The following is a 14,068-nucleotide window of genomic DNA, read 5'->3' as shown; positions in this document are numbered from 1 at the left end:
CCAGATCGTCGTCAGTAAAGACAATGGGTGGAGTTTCCACAGCAGGCTTGATTAAGATGGCCGACTGGTTTTTTGCTTCGTTGGCGTATCTGCGTCGCTCGCCTCTAGTTGCTCCTCCGAGGGTAGGTCCTGCTGGTATGGTATTGGTATTTCCCATTACTCCGGTGGGCCCCTCTGGGGCTTTGTTTGTTTTCTAAAAATGGGGCCTTGCCCGTTAATTTCAGATACCGATCCGATTCCTGCCCTGTTTCTTGGCTTTTTGTTTCGGTATTCGTAGGGTCGTTGTTCTTTATGGATGTATTTATCCAGTTCTCCTTTTCTTACCATCTCCTCAATCAGATTCTTGAGGTGCCGACAGTCGTCGGTCATGTGGCCATAGCCTTTGTGAAAGGCACACCACGCAGTCATATCTTTGGATCGGAACTCTGCTCGGTCGTCATTGGGTTTGGGCAGTTCAACCTTTCCTTTCGCTATCAGTACCTGCAAGATTTCCTCCCTTCCTTTCATTAGGGGGTGTACGTTGCGAAGTCAGACTTGGGCCTCCTGCCTCGCTTTCGTTCCCTGGGTAGCCTGACTTTTTCCCTTTCTCTTTTTCGGGGCGTTCACTTTCGTAAGGAATATTAGCCACCTCATTCATCCGCGAATAGTTTTTCTCTGCTCTGATGAACTATTGTAACATTTCTATCAGATCTGCGAGGCTACCCGGCTTTCTCCCCGAGATATCTTTGATTACGTCATCCTGTCTGAGACCTCTCTGCAAGGCGACAAAAGCGACGTTTGATTCCAGGTCGGAAACCTGAACCATAAGGTTGCGAAATCTCTGCCAGTAGCTCGCTAGCGTTTCACTTTTTCCTTGTACCACGTTGAACAGCTCTTCGGTCCCTCTCTTGATACTGGTGCTTCCTCGGAAAGCTTCGCAGAAAGCTTGGGCAAGCTGGTCAAAAGACTTTATTGACCCCGGGGCTAGCGCTTGATACCATGCCTAAGCTGGCCCTTTTACGATGGTGGCGAATACCACACACCATATATTTTGATTGGTCGTACATAAATTCATCCTCGCAACATAGTTGTTGATAAATACTCCCGGGTCTTCCACGCCGTGATAGTGTTCCAGTGTAGGGCACTTGAAATTTGCCGGTTTCTCGGATTCCAGTATTTCCCGGCAGAGAAAAGCCTTCTCGCGAACGTCTTGAGCACTTCTTTCCTTTCATTAGGTGTTGCGGCCCTCCTGGCTATCTCAGCCTTGCGGAGGCTTTCCTCCAATCGTTTTGCGTCCTCGTCCCTTCGGAGGTATAGTATTGAGTTGTTCAGGTTCAACCGCGAGCTCATCTGCGCTTCGGGATCTATGGGATGTCCCACGTGGAGTGTGCTCATCCGAAAACATGTTTGCCTGAAGAGCTCAGGGAAGTAGTTAGTTCTGAAAAAGTATTGAGTAGGATTCGAGTTACCGAATGCGGTAATTTCCTGGAGAGATCCCCCTCCTTCTAGTGCCAAATGCTGATGTCGAAAATTGGCACCCGATTAAATCAGCATGAAAAAATGAGTTGATGCATGACAGCCTCCGTTATGATGGTATATTCTGTTTAGAGAGGGGATATTCCTCTGTTTACCTCTGCTTCTCTCCTCTGCTCCGCTCCTCTGTTCTGCTTCTCTACTCTGCTCCGCTTCTCTGCTCTGCTTCTCTGCTCCTTACTTCTTGCTCCAGCTCTTGACTCCTTGCTCCAGCTCCTGATTGCTTGCTCATGTTCGTCTGTTCCCGAGGGGGGAAAACCTGCAAAGGGTTCGAAAACCGCTTTGACGCTCAAGATAGTCAGGGTGCTCTTTGCAGTAAAAGAATGAATATTTATTGATCCTTTTGGAGGGCAAGTTATGTGAACTCTGTTTGGAGGGGTGATCCTTCTGGTGTGAAGGGATCTTATTTTTAGGAGAGATGGTGTGTTTCTTCTCCAGAGGTCGTGTCGTTTGAAGGATGATGTGGGGGGTCTTTTATAGGCGAAGGTAAGCCGACTGTCCTTAGTGGCGGTGATGAGGCGGTGGCCGTCAAACCGTAATAGAAGTTACCTCTTTTGCGTATCTAGGGTTTCTCTTCGAGTCTATCCCGGATCTTTGATCTGTGAAAGTTCCTAAGTTCAAGGATACTTTGTTTATATCTTCCTGGAGTGATAGACTCTAAAAGAGAAGTTTCCTCCTTTAGATACGTGGAGTCCAACCGGGCTTAAACACTTCAAGACGTATAACCGACTGATATCTTTCTGGAAAATCCGGGATTAAGTCATTAGGTTGCGCAGAGCTGATATTTTCCCATTTCTGGGCGTAAGATATGGGCCGAACCTGTGGAGGCCCCCCTTATTTCTTTAGAGATCACAGGGCTAATTTGTCCATGCCGAGGGCGTTTTATGCAGAGCTGGTTTCTTCTGGCCGACCTCCCGGTTGTGGGAATGTGTGGTGGACCATCAGGGTTTTTGCTGTCCTGCTGCCTTAAGCCGAGCTGTTCCGAGAGACTTCTGGTCTGATCTTTGACTGTTTAGACGTTAGTCAACGTCTGGACATTTTATGCATCATCAGTTTCCCTGCCTCGATTACTACCTAATCTCTGCTGATTTTATTGTAATTTCTTCTGTATAGCCTTGAATAAAAACCCTATTTTCTTGTTCTAGATTACTTTGTTGAAGTCTGGCATTGATACCTTCTTTTGGGTTCTGCAAAATCGATGTTAGCACCAAACCTAACTTACTAATGCATGTTTCTAGGCTTACTACACATACTCCGAATGATCGCACCTGCAAGAGAAACAATTTCAAACCTAGTCTAGTATGCCCTAAGCTTACTATTTCCCTCTGCAAAATAGAACCCGAATTAGCCTGCTGAAAAAAATTTGGAATAGTGTTAGAGTTTTTAGCTCTGCCTCTGGTTGTCTCTACCAGAGCTGTCTTTGCATAACTAGTTTCATCAGGACTCCTCCTTAGACCTCTGGTCGTGCCTTTCGCTACCAGAGCTGATATTGCCATCTTGAGCTCGGTTTCGCTAGGACTTCTCCTCATACCTCTGGTCGTGGCTTTCGCTACCAGAGCTGGTTTCGTCAGCTTTAGCTTGACTAGTTTCGTCAGCTTTAGCTTGACTAGTTTCGTCAGCTTTAGCTTGACTAGTTTCGCTAGGACTTCTCCTTAGGCCTCTGGTCGTGGCTTTCGCTACCAGAGCTGGTTTCGTCAGCTTGAGCTTGACTAGTTTCGCTAAGACTTCTCCTTAAACCTCTGGTCGTGGCTTTCGCTGGCTTCGTGATGTGACACGAAAATGTGACATTTGGAGAGCCTAACTTAGACTAATTAGTCAATTTCGAGTGTTATCAATAATATTTTATGTGTTTTTCATGTTAGGTACTTATTTTGGGGTTAAGCGTGTAAACCGGAATAAAGGGAACGAATTGTCACTATCATTTCATATGCCGAAAACGAGAGAAAAAGATTTCAAGCAAATCATATGACAAGAGGAGTCAAAGACGAATCTAACGATGAAAACGGAAGTCAATTCCGAGTTCGGATGGGGAAGTTGTGGAAGAAAGAAGTCGAGGTTCGGTTTTAAAACAAAGATTCTATGAAGGCACCCCCCTTGATTTCCAAGTGAAGATTAAAGCCCAAGTCTAAAACCCCAAGAGCCTAGATATGAAGGATCAAAACCCAAGCCCAAAAAAAGATGAAAGAAGGAAGAGATTTTGGAGGCACCCTCTTGATGGACTCAAGTTTGAGTCAAAGTCAAGTCTTGACTAAGTCTAGGGTTTGAGTAAAAAGAGAGGGTCAAGACACTATTCATCTTCTTCACCAAGCTACACAAGAAGTTCGAGAGAGAAAGTATCTAGAGGCTAGGGTTTTGTGTTCTTGATCAAAGAAGGTTTCTAGAGTTTGGTGTTGAAGAGAAAGAGAGAAGGAGAAGGAGGAGTGTCGGCCAAGCAAGGCCGACCAAGCTTGGCCGGCAGTAGCTCGGGCTACATGGAGCAGCTCGGGCTGCTCGGGAAACAGCAAGAGCAGCAGCTGCTCGGGAAGCCGGCAGCAGCATGCTCGGGCTGGAGCAGCAGGCCGGAACGGGAGCAAACACACAGCAGCTGCTCCAGTTGCTCACCAGCTCGGGATGCCACTTTCATGGACGCGACCAGCAGCAAGGGATGCAAGCTCGGGACACGGCCTGCAGCTCGGACGGCCTCCACTTGCTCGAAATAGCAGCGTACGGCTCGGGAAAGCTTCCCTTTGGCCCGGATCTAGCTATTTTGGCCGGGAACTCCATGATTTCGGCCGAATTTCATCAACTCTTTGGCTGGAATTTTCATGGTGTTCCGGCAACCTTCTTGATCCGAAACCATGGGGCTTTCACTTCTCATGTCTTTGGCTTGCTTCCTATGTAGTTTGATTTGATTTTGGACAAGAAGTTTCTAGAGAGAGAAAGCTAGGTTTAGCTTTAATGGAGGTTTGTGATAAATGGAGAAGATGATGGTGGTCGCTATGGGGAACCCAGAATTTGCTAAGGGGAGATCGACTGAACCTTAAAGACTCATATTTTCCGACGATCTTAGCCTCGAACCACATCGAAAAAGGGGGATTCTCTCATCATTTTCTTTCCATTTCTTATTCAATCACCATGTTAGCTAACTTTAGTGTGTCGATTATATGAGATGAAATGTGATGAATTCGTGATTATGTTTAATATGATTTGATGTTTTGATTACAAATTGATGTTCATTTATTTCGATTATCGTTTCGATCGTATTTTCATGTGTCTTGTCAAGCACTTCGCATAGTTAATAGACGAAACGAAGTATTCGATATCAATCGTAGTCTAAGTCATAATTTCATGTGTCTTGTCATGCACTTCACATAGTTAGGCGACTAGACGACACTTTCGACGACTCGGGATTAACCGATTTAGAAGTTTGTTTGACTAAGTATGATCTCCGGATATACATAGTACTTAGAGACATCTACTTTAGGAGTCGAATATCGATTGTACCTCGACACATCAAATCGGACTATACATAGTCGTAGGTTTATCATTATGGATTCCCGGACTTCGACACCTCTCTCGCTTATTTGTTGCCCGAATCGAGTCTTACCGTCTCCCGACTCTTGTTCCTTCGACTCTTCTCTCGAATCTCTCTCGCTCGTTTACTTTTGATTATTAGTTAGTTTATTTGCTGTATTCATTTGTTTCTAAATCAATCATCAAAACCCCCATGTTATTTTGTTTCTTTTCCTATTTAGTCTAAGTTAGCATTTGATACATAGACCGGGGGATAGGACCCTTCGTTATCCAAACTACCAACTTATCCTTGGATCGACTCCTATTTTACCGGTTACTACTTGATACCTCCGCTTGGGTGTGCAACCTTTTCGGGTGCATCACTTCGTCAGCTTGAGCTTGACTAGTTTCGCTAGGACTTCTCCTTAGGGCCTCGGTCGTTGCCATAGCTACTGAGGCTGTCCTGTCCCAGGTCGTGGCTTTCGCTAGCAGGGCTGTTTTCGTTGGCTTGACCTCGACTAGTTTTCACCGGGACTCCTCCCATGCCCCTGGTCGTGGCCTTAGCTACCAGGGTTGTCTTCCTCATTTTAAGCATGAATAGTTTCGCAAAGACTTCTCCTTATACCCCCGGTCACCATCATCGGTGCGGTAGTTTTATCTAGGACTTCTCCTTGGGGATCCCAGGGACCGCGTTTCACTCGAGTAAAAAATTGAGTTTAGCTACGACTCCTCCTTGTGAGGCCTCGGGTTGTAGCCATAGCTGTCAGAGCTACCTCCATTGCCGGCTTGAGCCGATCAGTGTAACTGGGACTTCTCCTTGGGACCTTGGTGAGGGGTCGGTTTTTACTCGAGCAAAGTTCAGTTTAACGAGGACTGCTCCTTGGGGCCCTCAGTTGTTGTCGTAGCTACAGAGGCTATCCTGTCCCTGGTCGTGGCTTTCGCTTAGCACGACGTCCATGCCGTACACCATTCGAAAAGGCCTCTTCCCCGTAGCTCTTCGTGGTGTGACGCGGTAGGTCCACAGCACGTTGGGGAGTTCGTCTACCCAGTTTTTGTTTCTATATCACTTAGTTTTAATGTACTCAACCAGAGTTTTGTTGGTTACCTCTACTTGTCCGTTTCCGGCGGGGTGTGCTGGGCTTACGTAAGTCGGCTTGATCCCATACTCCGTGAGGAACTCCTTCATAGCATCACTGTTGAATTGCGGCCAGTTGTCCATGACTAAGATCCTCGGGACTCCGAATCTGGATATTATGTTCGTCCATAATATATTGACGATCTCCTTCGTGCGAGTTCGAGTCAGTGCTACTGCTTCCGCCCACTTGGTGAAATAATCTACCATGACCAGCAACATCTTCTTTCCTCCTGTGCCGGCCGGGAACGGCCCTACCAAGTCGATTCGCCATTGTGCGAAGGGGCATGGACTAACGATGGGCGTCAGCCCGGTGGGATGTAAACGATAATCGTTAGCCTATACCTGACACGGCGTGCAATGCCTGGTGTGGCGTATGCAATCTTCTAACATCCCTGGCCAATAATACCCAGCCAGAGTAAGCAGTCTCTTCAGAGTTCTTGGTCCGGCGTGATTTCTAGCTGCTCCTCCGTGCATCTCCTTTATCACGTATTCTTGTTCGTCCTTCGCCAAGCAACGTCGTAAAGGGTGAATCAAAGATTTCCAATATAGCATTCCTCCTAGCAAGGTATACCTCGCGGCGTTTCTACATACCCTTCTAGCTTCCCTGGCGTCTTCAGGTAATTTCTGTGCTGACAGATACTCAACGTATGGTCTCATCCAGGTATCCCCCTGGTTTATTCTGATCGCCATAATTTCCTTTGCTTTGTCGATGATTCTTTCTTCCAGGGTGTGAAAGATTACTCGGGAATTGTGGTTTGCCCGTTGATCATCTTCGACGGCACGCAGCCAAAGTATTCTTCTCCCAGGGTATTCTGGTGATGGTGAACTTCTGGAAGAAACCCGACCAGTTCTTTTACCTTCTTTAAATATTTAATCATATCTATTCCTTTCGCCTCATAGTCACCGTTGACGTGGTTAACTATCAGTTGAGAGTCGCTGAAAACCTAGACACTTGCAGCTCTGGCCTTCAGAGCTAATTTGAGTCCCGCCAGTAAAGCTTCGTATCCGGCCTTGTTGTTCGTTACGCGAATTTGAATGAGGTAGTCTGGAAGGTCTTTTCCTCTTCAGGACTGATTAGCACCGTCCCTGCGATCGAGCATTCCGTCACGAAATCCGTCAATGTTTGCCCTTTTATAGCGGTTCGGGGCTCGTACTTGATGTCGAATTCACTCAGCTCCACTGCCTATTTCTTCAATCGCCCTGAGAGATCCATTTTTTGGAGTATATTCCTGAGCGGTTGGTCTGTCTGAACCACTATTGTGTGAGCTTGGAAGTATGGGTGTAACTTCCACTACAAAAAATATGGTCATTAGGGACGGCCGAAAACCGTCCCAAAAACACAAAACCCGTCCCCAATAGAGTATTGGGGACAGTTTTTCTCTGTCCCAGAAAGTGGCGTGCCAAATAAAATTTTGGACGGTTGTAGCGACGGATGGGATCTGTCCCCACTAATTGCTTTGGGGACGACATGTATCTATCCCTGTAGCTACGGTTATTAGGGACAGAGAGTAACTGCCCCTAAAATTTTGACCAGAATTTCTCTTATTTGTATTCGGGACAATTAATATCTATCCCTAAACGTTTGGCGGGAACTTCTCTTGCTTGTTTTTGGGACAGTTAATAGTCGCCCCATTTGTATTCGGCTGGCGGGAACTTTCCTTGCTTGTTTTTTTGGGACAGTTAATAGTCGTCCTTACAAATTTGGTGGGAATTTTTTTACCTTACATTTGGAAAGCTAAGAGCTACCCAAATGTTGCAGGTATTTCCTTTGAGATGGATATTTATACACATAAATTGTTCATAATCAAATAAATTTGACGCTTCCACTTAAAACGAGTTCAAGCACATCAAAATATATTGTTCATTCAAAAGATAATGTATTTTGTGTGTAGCTATTGTCAACCAAAACCTTAACTAACTAGAGTATTTAACAAATATTAACAAACAACCATCCAAGATGTATGTTACCAAACCGGTCTGACATACGAAATCATATTTGTTACCAACAAGAAACTAGCATACACTATCATTTGCATATCTATCGGTCTCGTTGAACACCACTGCTACATGATTGAAACTCTCCACGACAGTAACATTGTAGTCAATCTCCAAAACCTCAAGCATCAATATGCATCTGATAATAAAAAATTGAAAAAAGAATATAATGCAAATAGCAAGGCATATGAACTTATACCTCTAACTTCATATAAAAATTGAAACCAAACTTAAATGAGCTGAAATTTTTACACAAGAAAAGAAATAACCAGCGAAGGCAGAAGGACAAAAAGACGCACCGAAAGAGGCTTGGGCTGCTGCGCCGTAGCAGCAGCTGCAACTGCAGCTCTTAGAATCCTAAAAATCTAGGAATCCTAATCCTAAGAATCAGAGGGGTTGCATATCAACTACCATGTGCCTACATCAGACTAAACAGTAGATCCATGTGCCTGGTTAGCTGAGTCATATTTACGAAGATTCAAATATGTTATAGTCGAACTAATTAGCCTGATCAATTAATCAACCAGAATAACTAATATAAACCATCCCCTCTTTATAGCTATATATAAATTCTGGGTTCCACCCCTATAACTAAATAAGCTCTCTAGAAGTGAGTGAATGATAAATTTCCATATGTTGGTATTAGAGGTAATTACAAACATAATGACAGTACGTTAAATCTTTTGCAATTTTCCTGAAAACATAAAATTATAATTGGATGTGGTTGCACTGATTCAAGTCATCAACTAAAGCAGATTGAAAATAGAAGACAAAAAAAAATTGAGGACGAAAGATATTGTTATCGTTGCCTTCAAATGCTAATACACTTCATTAAAACTTTCTCTTATTCTCTTAGTTTAGTTATTTTGACGTAAAGTTTCTAATGTTATTTTAATAGTTCATAGTTACTTGGGTTGGACCTATATTCGATACCATGCCACAAGCTACAGAAAGTCATTGTATAGAAAGAAGACGTGGAAAATACCTTTTTCATTCAGTCTTTGGAGGATGAGGTTCTTTGTAGAAACTAGGCATATGCTGCTTTGAATGTCAAGCTCCTTCTTAGTTGATTGATCACTGCCTCCTGACTCTTCTGAAAATTAACCGAGTAAACATGTATAGGTTAAAATTGTCATCACATTTCAACCACATAGGTTGAAATTATAAGACATTTGAAATTGAACTAGTTTTGTTTTCAACCTTCGACTTCGCCAGCAAATTATTTTATTCCCCACTTCCTTGGCATGAATTCTCTCTTCTATCTTCGAATAGAACTAGTCAAAGACACAGAAGTTAAATCTACAAATTTTAATCTAAAACAACTAAATAATGATAAAAAGAAACAGAGGAAATTGTCAATAAATACATTAAGATGGTATCGCCTCTCTTCTTTTCTCAGCGCGTTCACCCAATCTAAAGGTAAATAGAGAAGCGCTAACCTGTGTCCACTAGGAGTAGTGCTTCTGATGATAAAACAGATTATCTTAGCCTTGATAATAAATATATGTACAGAATGCTGTAAACAATAACAAACAAATGGCAGAAAAAGAAGACTAACCAGGTAAGGGACTGTGTATCTTCGTCATCTTTATGGAGTACTAATCCCTTTATCTGTTGTTATTTTGACCTGCAATTACAAACAAAATTCATTCAACAAAAAGTAGGGCTTTTTAATGTCGTAGATATTTCAAAGTTCATGATGGGAAAACTACAAATCCAAATCGAGATAGAAAATAATTTTGAATCCTTTCCATTTGAAATGAAATTCTTCAACAAGATGTGACCTATCTCTTTGTTGACTACTTTCACTTGAATAATACATACAAGAGCAAAATATGTACTCAATATGATTATAGATACTGTAATAGATAATATGAAACATAAGAAAATAAATCAACCTCTCAGAATTCCTTGATTTAACATGCTTGGGTATTTGGGATTTTGTGTGTCTGGCCTAACAATGTTCTCGTTTATCAAAAAAATTCAACTAGTCCAGAAAATCAAAACATCAGAGACGTACATCGTCAAAAAGATTACATAAGTTGTTTCTGGAAATATCTAACCACAACAAAAAAAGCACTAGAGAAGTGAGTTCATTGAGTACTGAACAACAAATCCTGCCACCTCCCATGGTACAATACTATAATTGACTAAAATTCTTTTCAAGATTGTGTACGAATCAGATAAGGGAACTTCCATCTTTTAACTAGAGCATTTCAACATGCCAAAAAATACCTTACAACTGATAAATGTAGGATCATACAAAAACATTGGAACCATTGCCTTATAGACTTATCCTGTCATTAGTAAATTAAGAACTCCATAAACAAACTAAAGGCGGAAGATTACAAGGATAATAGCAAAGAAATATGAAATTACTTGATGCCTTAATGGATTGAGATGAATGTGTAGGAGGAAATGCCGTCACCGTCGTCCCTACTTCAAGAATTAAGAACACACAAGTCTGAAACGAGAAGATTGATTACTGATGATGAGAAAGAGTCAGAGAGGATTTAGTGATTTTTATGAAATAATAGTTCATAGTTCAAGCTTTAAGAGAGGTCTAGAAATAATAGTTAAAGATTTAAGAGAAGTCTTGATATGAATGTCTAGAAATTACACAGCAGAATATCCAAATGAAACGGAAACAGAACGTGCGAGCACGTCAGCCAGAAGGACAAATGAAATGTTGAATCCACTTTCGCTGACCACTTCAAAAAAAAAAAAATTTGAATCCACAAAACAATCAAGTAATTCTTAACAACAATAGACCTCAATGGATTAATGCCATAAACTATTAATTTGAAGAAGAACGACATACCTGGTTGTGGTTTTGCTCCAACATCCTGGTCCTTTAACAATCAACATTATATAAACTCTCAATCTGAAAATTGCAGCCAAATCGAATTAGGATTTTATGTCATAATCTCTTAAATCCTTAATTTCAAGAAGAAGAAGAAGAACCACAAACCTGGTAACTATCAGAGTTATATAAACTCTGAAACTGAAAAGCTTTGTTGCAAAATCGAATTAGGATTTCAAGTTATAAGTTCTTAACTGATTAATTTGAAAAACAAGAAAAAAAGGAGGAGAATAATAAAAAACCTGGTGATGCAAGAGATGTAACCAAATTGTGATGCCGCAAAAAAAATACCTAGAAAAGAAGACGACCAAATTGCAGAGGGCAAAACCAATGCACATGAGAGAGAGGCTCGCAACAGAAACCCTAGAAGATAAACTCTCGATCAACTTGCTTCACAAAATCCTAGAAGAAACCCTAAGTAGAAACTTCAGAACGACTAACCCTAAAACTAGAAGATCAATCGTGCTGAAGATGAGAGAGGAAAATCGTGGAGAGAAGAAAATCTTGGTGAAGAGGAGGGAAGAACTGCTCTAGGAAAAAAATGGAAGGAAGAAGGGAAAAGTTTTGCGCCTAAAATTTTTCGGTCGAAAATTTCCCCAATTTTTTTTAAACTGCTTAGGAAAGATTGTCTTTATGATTTGTTGGTCCCAATTGTTATTCTATCAGGGACAAATAGCATAAATTTGTCCCTATTATTGATTTAGTAGGGACAGACGTGAAAACGTTTGTCCCTATTAGACGTTTTTTTTGTAGTGTTCCTAGCAGTCAGAATGAGCGCGTAAGCCAATTTCTCTATGGTTGGGTAATTCATTTTTGCCCCACCTAATACTTTGCTCACAAAGTATACGGGGTGCATGACTCCTTCTATTGTTTTGATTACTGCTGCTGAGACGGCTTCTCCGAAAGTTGCAAGATAAACAATGAGATCGTCCCCGAGGCTCGAACTGATCAGCAGTGGCAATTTTATGAGATGCGCTTTCAACTCCTGAAACGCCTTCTCCGCTTCCCCGGTCCAAGTGAAGTGGGGTACTTTTCGGAGATTTTGAAGAAAGGTAGGGCCTTGTCCCCCATCTTGCTGAAGAATCTAGAGAGTGATGTTAACCTCCCAGTTAGTCGTTGAACGTCTTTCCGACTCTGCGGGCTGGGCATATCTTGTAGGGTTGTGATCTTGGCAGGGTTGGCTTCTATCCCTCTATGGCTAACCATGAATCCTAGGAACTTTCCCGAAGTTACGCCAAACGCGCATTTTTCAGGGTTCAGTTTCATATTGTAGGCTCGGAGTATGTCGAATGCAATCTTAATATTGGTGATCAGGTCTCGGCGAGCTTTGCTTTTCACGATCATGTCATCCACGTAACATTCGACTGTTTTCCCGAGCTGATCTCCGAATATCCCGTTAACCAGACGTCGATATGTTGCCCCGACATTCTTGAGACCGAAAGGCATTTGCTGGTAACAGTATAACCCTCGATCTGTTAAGAATGCGGTATTCTCTTAGTCAGCCCAGTGCATGGCGATCTGGTGGTATCCCGCGAAGGCATCCTTGAAGCTTAGTAGTTCGTGGCCAGTTGTGGAGTCTACCAACTGATCTATGGATGGCACTGGGAAACTGTCCTTTGGGCAAGCCTTGTTTAGGTCGGTGAAATCTATGCACATTCTCCACGTTCCATTCTTCTTCTTGACCAAGACCACGTTGGCCAGCCATTCCGGGTATCGGGCTTCCCTTATCACTCCCGACGCTAGGAGTTTCTCGACTTGCTCGGCTATTTCAGCTTGTTTGTCTGTTGAAAAATTCCTTTTCTTTTGCTTCATCGGCTTGCTTCCTTCTCTGATGTTTAATTTATGAGTGATAATCCATGGGTCAATCCCGGGCACCTCATTTGTCCCGAACGCAAAGACATGGCGGTATTCTCTCAAGAAACTGGTTAGTTCCGCCTTCTCGTCGTCATCCAACGTACTCCCGACATAGGTCACTTCACTGGACTTTTCTCCGATTTGTACAGGTGTGGTTAGATCTGCTATTCTTTCCTCTTCTTCTTGGATTTTTCATCTGTCGGCGCCTCGGTTCCGAGTATTTGTCTTTCAGGAGGAGGTGGCTCCGCCGCTGGATTGGTGGCCTCTTCCAGTCCGGACATTATGTTTTCCTGGTAGATCTTTATAGAGAGTAGTTAGTTCGAAAAAAGTATTGAGTAAGGTTCGGGTTACCGAATCTGGTGATTTGCTAAAGAGATCCCCTCCTTCTAGCGCCAAATGTTGATGTCGAAAATTAGCTCCCAGTTAAATTAGAATGGAAAAGGGAGTTGATGCATGACAGCCTCCGTTACGATGGTATATTCTGTTATGAGAGGAGAGATTCATCTGTTCAGCTCTGCTACTCTGCTTCTTGCTGCTCCTCGCTCCTTGCTCCCGCTCCTGACTCCTTGCTCCAACACCTAGATCCTTGCTCCTGTTCGTCTGTTCCCGAGGGGGGAAAACCTGCAAAGGGTTCGAAAACCACTCTGACCCTCAAGACAGTCAGGGTGCTCTTTGCTGTAAAAGAATGTATATTGATTGATCCTTTTGGGGGCGAGTTATGAAAACTCTGTTTTGGGGGTGATCCTTCTTGGTATGAAGAGATTGTATTTTTGGGAGAGAGAGTGTATTTTTCCTCCCGAGATCCTGTCCTTTGAAGGACGATGTGGGGGGCCTTTTATAGGCAAAGGTAGGCCGACTGTGATTAGTGGCGGTGGTGAGGCGGTGGCCGTCAAACCGTAATAGAAGTTACCTCTTTTGCGTATCTAGGGTTTCTCTTCGACTCTATCCCAGATCTTTGATAAGGGAAAGTTCCTAAGTTCAAGGATACTTTGTATATATCTTGCCGGAGTGATAGACTCTAAAGGAGAACTTTCCACCTTTAGATACGTGGAGTCCAATCGGGCTTAAACACTTCAAGATGTGTAACCGACTGAGATCTTTCTGGAAAGTCCGGGATTAAGTCATTAGGTCGCGCAGAGTTGATATCTCCCCAGTTTTGGGCGTAAGATATGGGCCGAACCTGTGGAGACCCCCTTATTCCTTTAGAGATCCCAGGG

General features: G+C 43.0%; 1 protein-coding gene across 1 annotated transcript; it reads right to left on the bottom strand.

Moving 5' to 3' along the window:
* Window positions 1-1,237: 1,237 nt before the first annotated feature.
* LOC147537661 (uncharacterized) lies at window positions 1,238-6,829 on the bottom strand. The gene is made up of 2 exons (XM_086642814.1): window positions 6,482-6,829; window positions 1,238-1,390 (listed from the first exon to the last, which is right to left on the bottom strand). Exons 1-2 carry the CDS (start codon window positions 6,827-6,829, stop codon window positions 1,238-1,240), a joined length of 501 nt encoding a protein of 166 aa, XP_086498940.1.
* Between the last annotated feature and the right edge of the window lie 7,239 nt (window positions 6,830-14,068).

Source organism: Eschscholzia californica, unplaced genomic scaffold (assembly GCF_041429995.1).
Source record: "Eschscholzia californica isolate CP2 unplaced genomic scaffold, dmEscCali1.0.p SCAF_5, whole genome shotgun sequence".
Lineage (NCBI taxonomy): Eukaryota > Viridiplantae > Streptophyta > Magnoliopsida > Ranunculales > Papaveraceae > Eschscholzia > Eschscholzia californica.
Note: the sequence above shows the minus strand (reverse complement) of the source record. Positions and strands in the feature narration are given on the sequence as shown.